General features: G+C 43.6%; 1 protein-coding gene across 1 annotated transcript in view; it reads right to left on the minus strand.

Moving 5' to 3' along the window:
* The window catches only part of fbxo38 (F-box protein 38), a 119,125-nt gene that overhangs the window by 26,498 nt on the left and 80,063 nt on the right, over positions 1-12,564 (minus strand). The window contains exons 14-15 of the mRNA XM_030061678.1: positions 8,011-8,745; positions 994-1,094 (exon numbers count right to left, since the gene is read on the minus strand). Coding sequence (XP_029917538.1) covers positions 994-1,094; positions 8,011-8,745 — 836 coding nt within the window. The remainder of the gene's footprint in view (positions 1-993; positions 1,095-8,010; positions 8,746-12,564) is intronic.

A 12,564-nucleotide genomic window follows, 5' to 3' on the forward strand; every position in this document is an offset into this window, starting at 1 on the left:
TATTTTAAGATGAAGGTTGTTTTAAACACACTGTGCTCCAAAGGATTTATTAAAATCCTTAACAATTATATTATAATGTGGATGTTATCATGACAAAACTCTGATGATGACAACAGTTTTTTTAATATTTTGAAAAGACCTCAAAACCTCAAAAAAAACGTTTTCCACCTGAAGACTGCTATTCAATAGGACGCAACATTTCCATTGGGCAGGCGTGCCCAGTGAAAACTAACAAGGCATGCTTAATTCATAACATTTATTAAGCCAGGGGTTCTCAAACTTTTTTGGCCCAGAGACCCCCTGGAGGGGTCAAAAATTTCCGGGGACCCCCTGACACTCGCAACACCGATAAGCATAATACTTATAACCACATTTGTACTCTTAGCTACAAGATTAGCAGCATTAGCACATAGCCTCATCTAAGGGCGTAGGTTTGTCATTGGTGGGGACGTAAAAGCGCTCCAAGGCGGCACCCCTGAAAGTTGATGTTTTTTGCATTTATGACTGCAATTTCATGTCATGTAGAGCTGATCAAATAAACAAGCAAACGATCATAATCAGAAAAAATGAAAAACTAGTAAGGGATTGATATTAATGTTTATACTGCATATATGAATATCTATACTGACTACAAGTATTTAATAATTCTGTAATGTTGTAAGTTAAAGGCAACTAAAGAAAGACAAGCTTTGAGTGTTTGTTGTCGCTATTATTTGTGAAGCCGTGCGAGCGCCTGTGAGGTGTCATACCAGATTGCCTGATGTGTAATCACATAAGTAAGCTCTCCAAATCAATCATGGGAGACACTTAAAAACGAACAGTGTTTATTTCACAGTTTAACGCCCCTCCCCCCAAAAAAGTTTTTAAAAAATTAATAATAATAAAAAAAAATACATTTCCCTGAATTTTTTTTTCGCAGACCCCCTGGCTATGCGTCGTGGACCGGACCCCACTTTGAGAACCGTGGTATTAAGCGTCTAACTGTTTGCATACCTGCACATGGTCATCCTCAGTGACAGGGTCTGAGGTGCTGGTTGATTTGTCAGCCATTCGCTTCTTCTTTATGGATACTCGAGGCCTGGCTCTCGACAGGTCTACACAACATAAACAGCGACAATAACAAGTAGCACGCTAACAGTTTGCTCACACTGGAATGCCTAATAGAAAAAAGGGTCTATCATTACAAAAAGTGAAAAAGGTACAGGCTTCAGCTGGCATTGTGACAAGCATGCAATATAATGGAGGCCGCTCAAATTTCCATCTTTGATGATACAATAGGGTCATGCAATAAACAATATTTAAGAAATTCAGCAAGATATGATTACAGAATATTTAACTATCTTTTTATCTGAGCAATTACTGGTAATTGTTGAAAAGCTGGCAAGCTATGGTGGTGAGTGGTATGACAAGTTTGTTCAGTCTTACGCAATCCCTAAGTATGAAGAAGAATAATCTGCTGGGGTTCATTCTGACTCCTCTTTGACACACTGTACTTTGAATACATACAGTGCATTCAGAAAGTTCAGAAAGTTCAAACCCCCTTTGTTTTTTTCACTTTTGTTATTTTGCAGCCTGATGCTACAATCATTTAAATTCATTTTTTCCCTCATTAATCTACACTAAATACCCTATAATAACAAAGTGAAAACAGAATTTTAGAAATTTTTTGCCAATTTATTAAAAAGGAAAAACTGAAAAATCACATTAACATACAGTGGTGTGAAAAAGTGTTTGCCCCCTCCCTGATTTCTTATTTTTTTGCATGTTTGTCACACTTAAATGTTTCAGATCATCAAACAAATTTAAATATAAGACAAAGATAACACAAGTAAACACAAACTGCAGTTTTTAAATGAAGGTTTTTATTATTAAGGGGGAAAAAAATCCAAACCTACATGGCCCTGTGTGAAAAAGTGTTTGCCCCCCCTCTTAAAACATAACTTCACTGTGGTTTATCACAGCTGAGTTCAATTTCTCTAGCCACAACTGGGCCTGATTACTGCCATACCTGTTCTCAATCAAGAAATCACTTAAATAGGACCTCTCTGACAAAGTGAAGTAGACCAAAAGATCCTCAAAAGCTAGACATCATGCTGAGATCCAAAGAAATTCAGGAACAAATGGGAAAGAAAGTTATTGAGATCTATCAGTCTGGAAAAGGTTACAAAGCCATTTCTAAGGCTCTGAGACTCCAGTGAACCACAGTGAGAGCCATTATTCACAAATGGCGAAAACATGGAACAGTGGTGAACCTTCCCAGGAGTGGCCAGCTGACCAAAATTACCCCAAGAGTGCAGCTACGACTCATCCAGGAGGTCACAAAAGACCCCAGAACAACATCTAAAGAACTGCAGGCCTCACTTGCCTCAGTGAAGGTCAGTGTCCATGATTCAACAATAAGAACGAGACTGGGCAAAAATGGCATCCATGGGAGAGTTCCAAGGCGAAAACCACTGCTGACCAAAAAGAACACAAAAGCTTGTCTCACATTTGCCAAAAAACATCTTGATGATCCCCAAGACTTTTGGGAAAATATTCTGTGGACTGACAAGACAAAAGTTGAACTTTTTGGAAGGTGTGCATCCTGTTACATCTGGCATAAAACTAACACAGCATTTCATGAAAAGAACATCATACCAACAGTCAAACATGGTGGTGGTAGTGTGATGGTCTGGGGCTGCTTTGCTGCTTCAGGACCTGGACGACTTGCCATAATTGATGGAACCATGAATTCTGCTCTCTACCAGAAAATCCTGAAGGACAATGTCCAGCCATCAGTTCATGACCTCAAACTCAAGTGCACTTGGGTTCTGCAGCAGGACAATGATCCAAAACACACCAGCAAGTCCACCTCTAAATGGCTGAAGAAAAACAAAATGAAGACTTTGGAGTGGCCTAGTCAAAGTCCTGACCTGAATCCTATCGAGATGCTGTGGCATGACCTTCAAAAGGCGGTTCATGCTTGAAAACCCTACAATGTAGCTGAATTACAACAACTCTGCAAAGATGAGTGGGCCAAAATTCCTGCACAGCACTCTAAGAGACTCATTACAAGTTATTGCAAATGCCTGATTGCAGTTTTTGCTGCTAAGGGTGGCCCAACCACTTATTAGGTTTAGGGGGCAAACACTTTTTCACACAGGGCCATGTAGGTGTGGATTTTTTTTTCGCCTTAATAATAAAAACCTTCATTTAAAAACTGCGTTTTGTGTTTACTTGTGTTATCTTTGTCTTATATTTAAATTTGTTTGACAATATGAAACATTTCAGTGTGACAAACATGCAAAAAAATAAGAAATCAGGGAGGGGGCAAACACTTTTTCACACCACTGTATGTATTCAGACCCTTTGCAACAACACTTGAAATTTAGCTCAGGTGCCTCCCATTTCTCCTGATGGTTGCTGAGATGTCTCTACACCTTGATTAGAGTCCACCTGTGGACTCTAATCAATAGACTCGGTATCTATAGAAGGCCTCACAGCTGACAATGCATATCACAGCAAAAAACAAATCATGAGGTCAAAAGAACTGCCTGCAGAGCTCAGAGACAAGATTGTTGCATGGCACAAATCTGGGGAAGGCTAAAAAAAAAAAAAAAAAAAAAAAAAAAAAAATCTGCTGTACTGAAGGTTCCCAAGAGCTCAGTGGTCTCCATAATTCTCAAATGGAAGAAGTTTGGCAAAATAAGGACTCTTCTAAGAGCTGGTCCCCCGACCAAACTGAGCAACCGCGGGAGAAGGGCCATAGTAAGAAAGGTTACCAAGAACACGATGGTCACTCTGACTGAGCTCCAGAGATCCTGTGTGGAGATGGGACAAAACTCCAGAAGGACAACCATCACTGCAGCCCTCCACTGATCTGGGCTTTATGGCAAAGTGGATACACAGAAGCCTCTCCTCAGTGCAAAACACAGGAAAGCCCGCTTGGAGTTTGCAAAAAAGCACCTGAAGGACTCTCAGATTGTGAGAAACAAGATTCTCTGGTCTGGTAAAACCAAGATTGAACTGTTTGGCCTCAATTCCAAATGTTATGTCTGGAGGAAACGAGGCACTGCTCATCACCTGCCCAATACCATCCCAACAGTGAAGCATGGTGGTGGCAACATCATGCTGTGGGGCTGTTTTTCTGCAGCAGGGACTGGGAGACTGGTCAGGGTTGAGGGAAAGCTGAATGGAACAAAGTACAGAGATATCATCAATGAAAACTTGTTCCACAGCCATCAGGACCTCAGACTGTGCCAAAGGTTCACCTTCCAACATGACAATGACCCTAAGCACACAGCCAAGACAACACAGGAGTGGCTTAGGGACAACTCTGTCAATGTCCTAGAGTGGCCCAGCCAGAGCCCTGACTTGAACCCGATCCAACATCTCTGGAGAGACCTGAAAATGGCTGTCCAGCGACGGTCCCCATCCAACCTGACCGAGCTTGAAAGGATTTGCAAAAAAAAAAAAAAAAAAAAAAAAAAAAAAAAATTGTTTAAAATTTCCCAATTCAGGTGTGCAAAACTTGTTGCGTCAAACCCAAAAGACTTGCAATTTCTGTCAAAGGTGCTTTAACTAAGTAGAGTGAAGCGTCTGAATACTTATGTCAATGTGTGATATTTCAGTTTTGTTTTTTTTTTAATAAAATTGCAAAAAATTCTACAATTCAGTTTTCACTTTGTCATTATGGGGTACTGAGTGTAGATCAATGGGAGAAAAACGAATTTAAAAGCATCAGGCTGCAGCATAACAAAAGTGAAAAAAGTAAAGGGGGTCTAAATACTTTCTGAATGCACTGCAAGTATATATATATATATATATATTTGGACACACCTCATTCAATGCGTTTTCTTGACTATTTACATTGTAGATTCTCACTGAAAGAATCAAAACTATGAATGAACACGTGGAGTTATGTAGTTTAACAAAAAAAGGTGAAGTAACTGAAAACATGTTTTATATTCTAGTTTCTTCAAAATAGCCACCCTTTGCTCTGATTACTGCTTTGCACACTCTTGGCATTCTCTCGATGAGCTTCAAGAGGTAGTCACCTGAAATGGTTTTCACTTCACAGGTGTGCCTTATCAGGGTTAATTAGTGGAATTTCTTGCTTTATCAATAGGGTTGGGACCATCAGTTGTGTTGTGCAGAAATCAGGTTACTACACAGCCGACAGCCCTATTGGACAACTGTTAAAATTCATATTATGACAAGAACCAATCAGCTAACTAAAGAAAAACGAGTGGCCATCATTACTTTAAGAAATGAAGGTCAGTCAGTCCGGAAAATTGCAAAAACTTTAAATGTGTCCCCAAGTGGAGTCGCAAAAACCATCAAGCGCTACAACGAAACTGGCACACATGAGGACCGACCCAGGAAAGGAAGACCAAGAGTCACCTCTGCTTCTGAGGACAAGTTCATCCGAGTCACCAGCCTCAGAAATGGCAAGTTAACAGCAGCTCAGATCAGAGACTAGATAAATGCCACACAGAGTTCTAGCAGCAAACCCATCTCTAGAACAACTGTGAAGAGGAGACTGCACGAATCAGGCTTTCATGGTCAAATAGCTGCTAGGAAACCACTGCTAAGGAGAGGCAACAAGCAGAAGAGATTTGTTTGGGCCAAGAAACACAAGGAATGGACATCAGACCAGTGGAAATCTGTGCTTTGGTTTGATGAGTCCAAATTTGAGATCTTTGGTTCCAACCGCCGTGTCTTTGTGAGACGCAGAAAAGGTGAACAGATGGATTCCACATGCCTGATTCCCACTGTGAAGCATGGAGGAGGAGGTGTGATGGTGTGGGGGTGTTTTGCTGGTGACACTGTTGGGGATTTATTCAAAATTGAAGGCACACTGAACCAGCACGGCTACCACAGCATCCTGCAGCGACATGCCATCCCATCCGGTTTGCGTTTAGTTGGACCATCATTTATTTTTCAACAGGACAATGAGCCCAAACACACCTCCAGGCTGTGTAAGGGCTATTTGACCAAGAAGGAGAGTGATGGAGTGCTGCGGCAGATGACCTGGCCTCCACAGTCACTGGACCTGAACCCAATCCAGATGGTTTGGGGTGAGCTGGACCGCAGAGTGAAGGCAAAGGGGCCAACACGTGCTAAACACCTCTGGGAACTCCTTCAAGACTGTTGGAAAACCATTTCAGGTGACCTCTTGAAGCTCATCGAGAGAATGCCAAGACTGTGCAAAGCAGTAATCAGAGCAAAGGGTGGCTATTTTGAAGAAACTAGAATATAAAACATGTTTTCAGTTATTTCACCTTTTTTTGTTAAGTACATAACTCCACATGTGTTCATTCATAGTTTTGGGCCTGCTGGGCCTGATAAAATCCCTGGCCGTGTAGTAAAAACATGTTCCAACCAGCTAGTAGATGTCATTACTGACATTTTCAACATATCGCTGTCACAGGAGAGTGTTCCCACCTGCTTCAAGACAGCCATCATCATCCATGTGCCTAAAAAATCTGCAGTGTCTGATCTAAATGACTACCGCCCTGTGGCACTCACCCCCATCCTGATGAAGTGCTTTGAGAAACTGAACCTGCATCCCTGCCGGTCTGGACCCTCAGCAGTTTGCATTCAGAACCAACAGATCCACAGAGGATGCCATCTCCACTGCTCTCCACTCAGTCTGCACTCACCTTGAGAAAAGCAACACCTACACCAGAATGCTGTTTGCTGATTTCAGCTCAGCTTTCAACACAATCTCCCCCATGAAGCTGACTGGAAAATTGAACACTCTAGCCATCAGTACCACTCTCTGCAACTGGATACTGGACTTCCTCACAAACAGACCCCAGTCAGTTCGGATTGGCAGTCTCTCCTCCTCCACTCTAGTGCTCAACACCGGAGCCCCCCCAGGGCTGTGTGCTCAGCCCCCTCCTGTTCATGCTGTACACCCACGACTGCAACCCCCGACATGGAGAGAACTCTATTGTGAAGTTCACAGATGATACCACCATCATCGGCTGGATTTCCAACAATGAGTTTTCATATCGGGAGGAAATCAACCATCTTGCAGAATTGTGCACAGAAAACAACCTACTGCTCAACGTCAGCAAAACCAAAGAGCTCATAGTTAATTTTAGAAAAAAGGAGGCAAAGACACACAACCCTGTCTACATCAATGGAGCTGAAATGGAGCAAGTGAGCAGTTTCATGTTCCTGGGAATCAACATAACAGAGAACCTGTCATGGACTTCACATATCTCTGCCCTTGTTAAAAAAGCTCAGAAACGGCTGTATTTCTTAGGGAAACTTAAGAAAGCAAAATTCCCACGCCAAGTTCTTGTCAACTTCTACAAAGGAGTGATATCCTGACCGGAAACATCACAAACTGGCATGGGCATGTGCACGGCCCAGGACAGGAAGACTCTGTAATGATTACGAGTGAACTGACCAAAACATCATTGGTACCCATCTACCAAGCCTCAGTGATATCGGGGAGGTGAGGTGCCTGCTCAGAGTCAAAAAGATCCTAAAAGACAACACCCACCCCAGCCACAGCCTGTTCACCCTGCTGCTGTCAGGCAAAAGATACAGAAGTATCCACTGCCGTACCACCAGACTACAGAGCAGCTTCTTCCCTCAGGCTGTGAGACTACTAAATGCACCATCTGCACTCCTCCATGTTTAATAATTTTATTTTTTATGCAATCAATGCTCAAGTTAGGCCCTGAGGGAACCATGAATATTCACAGGGTGGTCAGATAGCCAGCTTTCCAGTGAATTGTCCCAAGTTTATCCTCCCAGGTAAAAATGCAATGCATTATGTGATGGTGTGCATGCATTCCAAGGTCATCCCTACTGGCACAGCAAGCCATGAAATACCAAATGGGATGGATATAGAGTCCTCAATCTCAAAGGCACAACTAAACATAGACAGCTTTAATATCACACAAAATGCAATGTTTATTACAGACTTGAAAACCCAACTGATGATCGAAAACATGTCCAGGTCAAGAAGTACAAGGATGTAATCTAGAAAACAAATTTGAAAGAGCTTACCTGCTTCAGGAGCCAGGGGCACAGAGGACATACGGGTGCAAGATCGCGTCAAAGGTCGTCTGGGAACAAAGCCCTCCTCTACACCTCTACCCTGCTGTAAACTTGATCCAATAGCATAATGAGATCCAGGAGGACCAGGTTGTCTCTCATTCTGTCCAACCAAAAGTATTCCTCTCCTGGAAGCAATGTCTCCAACAGCTCCTCTGGGTTCCATAGAGCCCACACCTCCATTTGTCCCAGTCCTTTGCCTTGCCCCAACTTCCCTTGTGCCAGCTGCCTCTGGCCTCACTCCAGAGGGGTTTTCTGAACCCCCATAGTTCAGCCCAGTTCCAGTTGCTCCACCATTGGTTGTGGTTGCTCTGTGAATGGCTCCAGCCACAACTCTCCCATATCCAGCCCCCTGTGCCACCCTAGCCTCCCCTACCCTCTCAACCCCAGCCCTTCCAGATCCACTTCTTTGCCTCATCCCAGTCCTTCCCCCAACCCCAGCACTCCCAGTTCCCTGTCTTATCCCAGTCTCAGCTCCCTGCCTTGAACTATTCTCCCCTGCCCCAGTAGAAATCCCTTTACTACTGCTCTCAGTAGCAGCTTTCATATCAGCCTTTATCTGTTCACTGGTGACTTGACAGCTTTTCTCACAATTGGTCTTGTTGTCCTGAGCCTTTGTGTTATCCATTGATACTGTTACTGCTACAGCCACATTGCCACAGCGCCGCAGGGGTGTCTTTCCTTTACCTTGAACACACACACACATGTTTGCATTACAATAGTAAGGCCATTTCACTGACTTTCATTGACACTGATTACCTAAACTTGGGCACAGAATCAATAAATCTCAACAAGCATTGACTCAAAAATATGCTCACAACTGCAAAAACTGACTCGAATTTGGCGGGTGCTAAATTGTCACCATTGCCATAACCTTTTTCACTCTACTACACCTGTTGGTTGGTACACAATTAAACAACATCTAAACACCCCTATGTAGAAGCTAGAGCAACATATCATGTGTCAAATCATTCTCTAACCCTGCATTTATAGTCCGGGAGCCAAAGGGTGATTTTTGGCCAAACCTTGTTGCATCGGTAAAAGTTTTTTTCTCAGCTGATTCTTGTAGCTTGGGGTCTCCTCTTAAGAATTCAAGAGGGTGCCGAGTGATATCCCTTGAGCATTTTTAGTTATTAACCCCTTAATGCCCGAAACACTAAAATCCCAGAAAAATAGAGATTTATGGTGTTTAATTAAAAATACTTGATCTAGATGCATCAAATATGCTTTCTACAATGCTTATACATTACAGTGGATATGTACAATGTATTTGATTTTGGATTAGGGCATTTTTAGATATTAACCCCTTCATGCCCAAAACACTGAAATACCATAAAATTAAGATTTATGACATTTTATGCACAATAATCAAGTCAAATAAAATAAATCTGCTTTCTACAATGTTTATTTAGTGAAACTGGTCATGTACAGTATATTTAATTTTAGATGAATACATATTAACCCTTTCAGGCCTTCTATCTTCAGCATCCTGAACCAAAACATCCAATTAACATTTCCCAGAAAAATAGGGTTTACCACTTTTCCTGCTATTTTAACTGACATGCTAGCGGGGAATCAGGTATGTTTTCCAAACATTTCTACTGACTGGCTAGTAGGTGAGCTAAGCAGCAGGATGGTTTGTGGTTTCTTGTGTAAATTGTCTTAATTTACATAATGATCTAAAACCGAATTATAAGATTTTAGTCATGGTAACCTATTTCCCAGGTAGCATGGCATAATATAGCTAGACAATGGCAACAACAGCCAAATCCATTCAAGTGGTGGAGTCCAAAGTTTATGACCTAAATGCTATTTATTCAAGGGTCATAGCACTCCTGCCTAGTGACCGTGATGTTCACGTGGAGGATGTCTTCAACTATGAGCTGGCACCAGTCCCAGCTGCCATGTTCACTGAGGATGGAATGCAAATTTGCAAGTCCACACTGAAGAACTCACTCCAGAGGCCTGTATCACAAAGCGGGATTAAGGTGTTAGCAAGATAACTTAAGGCTCAACTCCGGATTTTCTGTATCACAAAGCTGGTTAACCTCTCATTGGGATAGGAAACCTATCCCAAACCTGTCCTGAAAGCTAGCCTGCTCCGGGGCAGGCTAACTTTTAGGATAGGATTGAATCCTACATTAAGGCTGTAATCTCTTAGTGGACTGGTCAACTGGTCGGTTGTTGGTCGATACATTCTTGGTCGACCAAAATCTGATTGGTTGATTATTTGCCGTGTTAATTTTATCAGGAGTAATGTGGGTGTTTTCAGAACACCCTGTTTCACAGGTAACAGTCTGTCTTCAGAACACCCCCCTTGTTTTCACAGTTTTGGATTAGCCCAACCCACTGGCGGAGACAGATAGGTAGGCCCGTATGTTCTGAACTGAAGAAAAAATTAGGCCTGGTTTTCCGAATATTTGCTTAATTAAGAACGTTTAATGAACATTTAGTCCTCTACTATGTCAAAGACATCGTCAGTGTGGCAGCATTTTCCCAAAACAGATGGAAAAAAAGTCGAATGCAAACTTTGCAAACAACAGAAAAAATGATATCACGCAGGACGTTGTCGGTTTTATTGCACCGGGCAATTCAGCCTCGCTCTGTGCGAGGACACGCACAGTGCAGGCTGGAATAATAGTGGAAGGTCCTGTCAATTATTATAACATATGACAAAAACGAATGTCTAAATTATGTTGTGTATACCTCAACAGTTCTTGTGCTGATGTCACTAGTTGACATAGTACTATTTTTGGAAATCATAGGCTATGATATTGCGTAGGTGCACGTGATGCAGCGCTGTCAGAGCCGACCGACTCCAGTGTGTTATTCAGTGCAAAATAATTAGGCCAAAAATACTAGTTGTTTATGTTTATTTATAATTCATTTATCTTATCTTATACCGCTGGAAAGCCTGTTTATTCCCCTTTTAAATGGTGCCACATTTGTAAGGAACATGCATTTGTGGGATGAGCAGCAGAGCTGAGTATGTGGGTTCTGGTACCCCCAGGTGCTGCCAATCAGGTGCCTGATTGGCATAGGGCTGCCAGGACTGCCCCTCACCGTCAGGCCCGTTTGTGATGCATCTACCTCACTGGAAAAACAAGGCTTGTCATCATTGGAGGCAATCTCAATGCAGGGAGATATCAAGATGAGATTCTGTAACCAGCGGCAATCCTATATCTCCACAGTCTGGGACCAAACGCTATCCTCCAAGATGTCAACGCTCGCCCCCACAGAGCGGGGTTTATCAGAGACTACCTCCAGAATTTGGGAGTGGAGAGGACGGAACGGCCTGCCAGCAGTCCTGACCTCAACCCCATTGAACACTTGTGGGATCAGCTTGGGCGTGCTGTTTGTGCCTGAGTGACCAACACAACCACGTTGGCTGACTTGTGACAAATGCTGGTTGAAGAATGGGATGGCGTCCCACAGCAGTGTGTGAGCAGCACGAGGAGGAGGTGCCAAACTGTTGTGGCTGTGTATGGTTCCTCCACACGCTACTGAGGCTCCTGTTTGTTAAATGAATAAATTGTTAAATTGCCAATACGGGCTCTAGTTTCCCGGCGCAGCGCGGGGTGGCGCAGTGAGGCGAACCCCGCGCAGAGCTAGTTTCAACCGGCAAAACGGGAGAGGCGGACAGTTTCCAAGTTTTGCAGACCGAGATGCGGCGAGATGGGAGTGGCGGCGCAGCGGGGGGAGGTGCCGACAGATTCAGCTTGGCGCAGTGACAGTTTCGTGCCAAAAGGCTTCGCAGAGGTGCGCCAAAAGCTCGCCATCTGAAACCACGTCTACTTTCAGCGCAAGGCGGAGCGGAGCCGGCGCAGTGGAAGTTTGGCTGCCTGGCGCACATCACCAAAACCTCACGATCAGCACAAACGGTGCCAATCTCCTTTGAACTGACATCAGCTGTGACGGGACAGTTGATATGGAGATATATGTATGTGCTGATTGTGATCGTAGCATTGAATAATGTTTTTTGTCGGTATTTATTGCTTTGTTCATGTGCCTGACATTCCGGAAGCCTGCCTGTGAGGTTTTGGTGACGTGTGCGCACTGCTCGCCGGTCTCCTGAGCTCCGCTCCGCCTGCGGCAATAGACCTCCATGTCAGTTGTGTAAACTTTCATTACGCCTTCACCCAGCGCATTTTAAAGGCGAGGACAGGGGCTCATTTGATTGGTTAAATGTGAATCGGCTGTGTCAAACCCACTCCACACCTTCTCTCCTCCCCTCTGCCGGTAGGAGGGACGGCGGAGTAGTTGCGCCACCGAGAACGGTGTGCCAAACTTGGAAAATCCACCTGGCCACACCCAGTTGGCGAAGCGCATCTGCGCTACGCCCCCGCCTCGCCAGGTCTGCGAAACTAGAGCCCTTCGTCTTGTTTCTTCAAACCTCAATCATCCAATCCACCAAACACCAAACAAGAGTCAACGGCACAATCAGCTTTTTGGCTTTGGCAGAGGAGATTTGGCAAATTTTTCATGGACGCAACCCACATCCTCAGC

Source organism: Myripristis murdjan, chromosome 10 (assembly GCF_902150065.1).
Source record: "Myripristis murdjan chromosome 10, fMyrMur1.1, whole genome shotgun sequence".
Classification (NCBI taxonomy): Eukaryota; Metazoa; Chordata; class Actinopteri; order Holocentriformes; family Holocentridae; genus Myripristis; species Myripristis murdjan.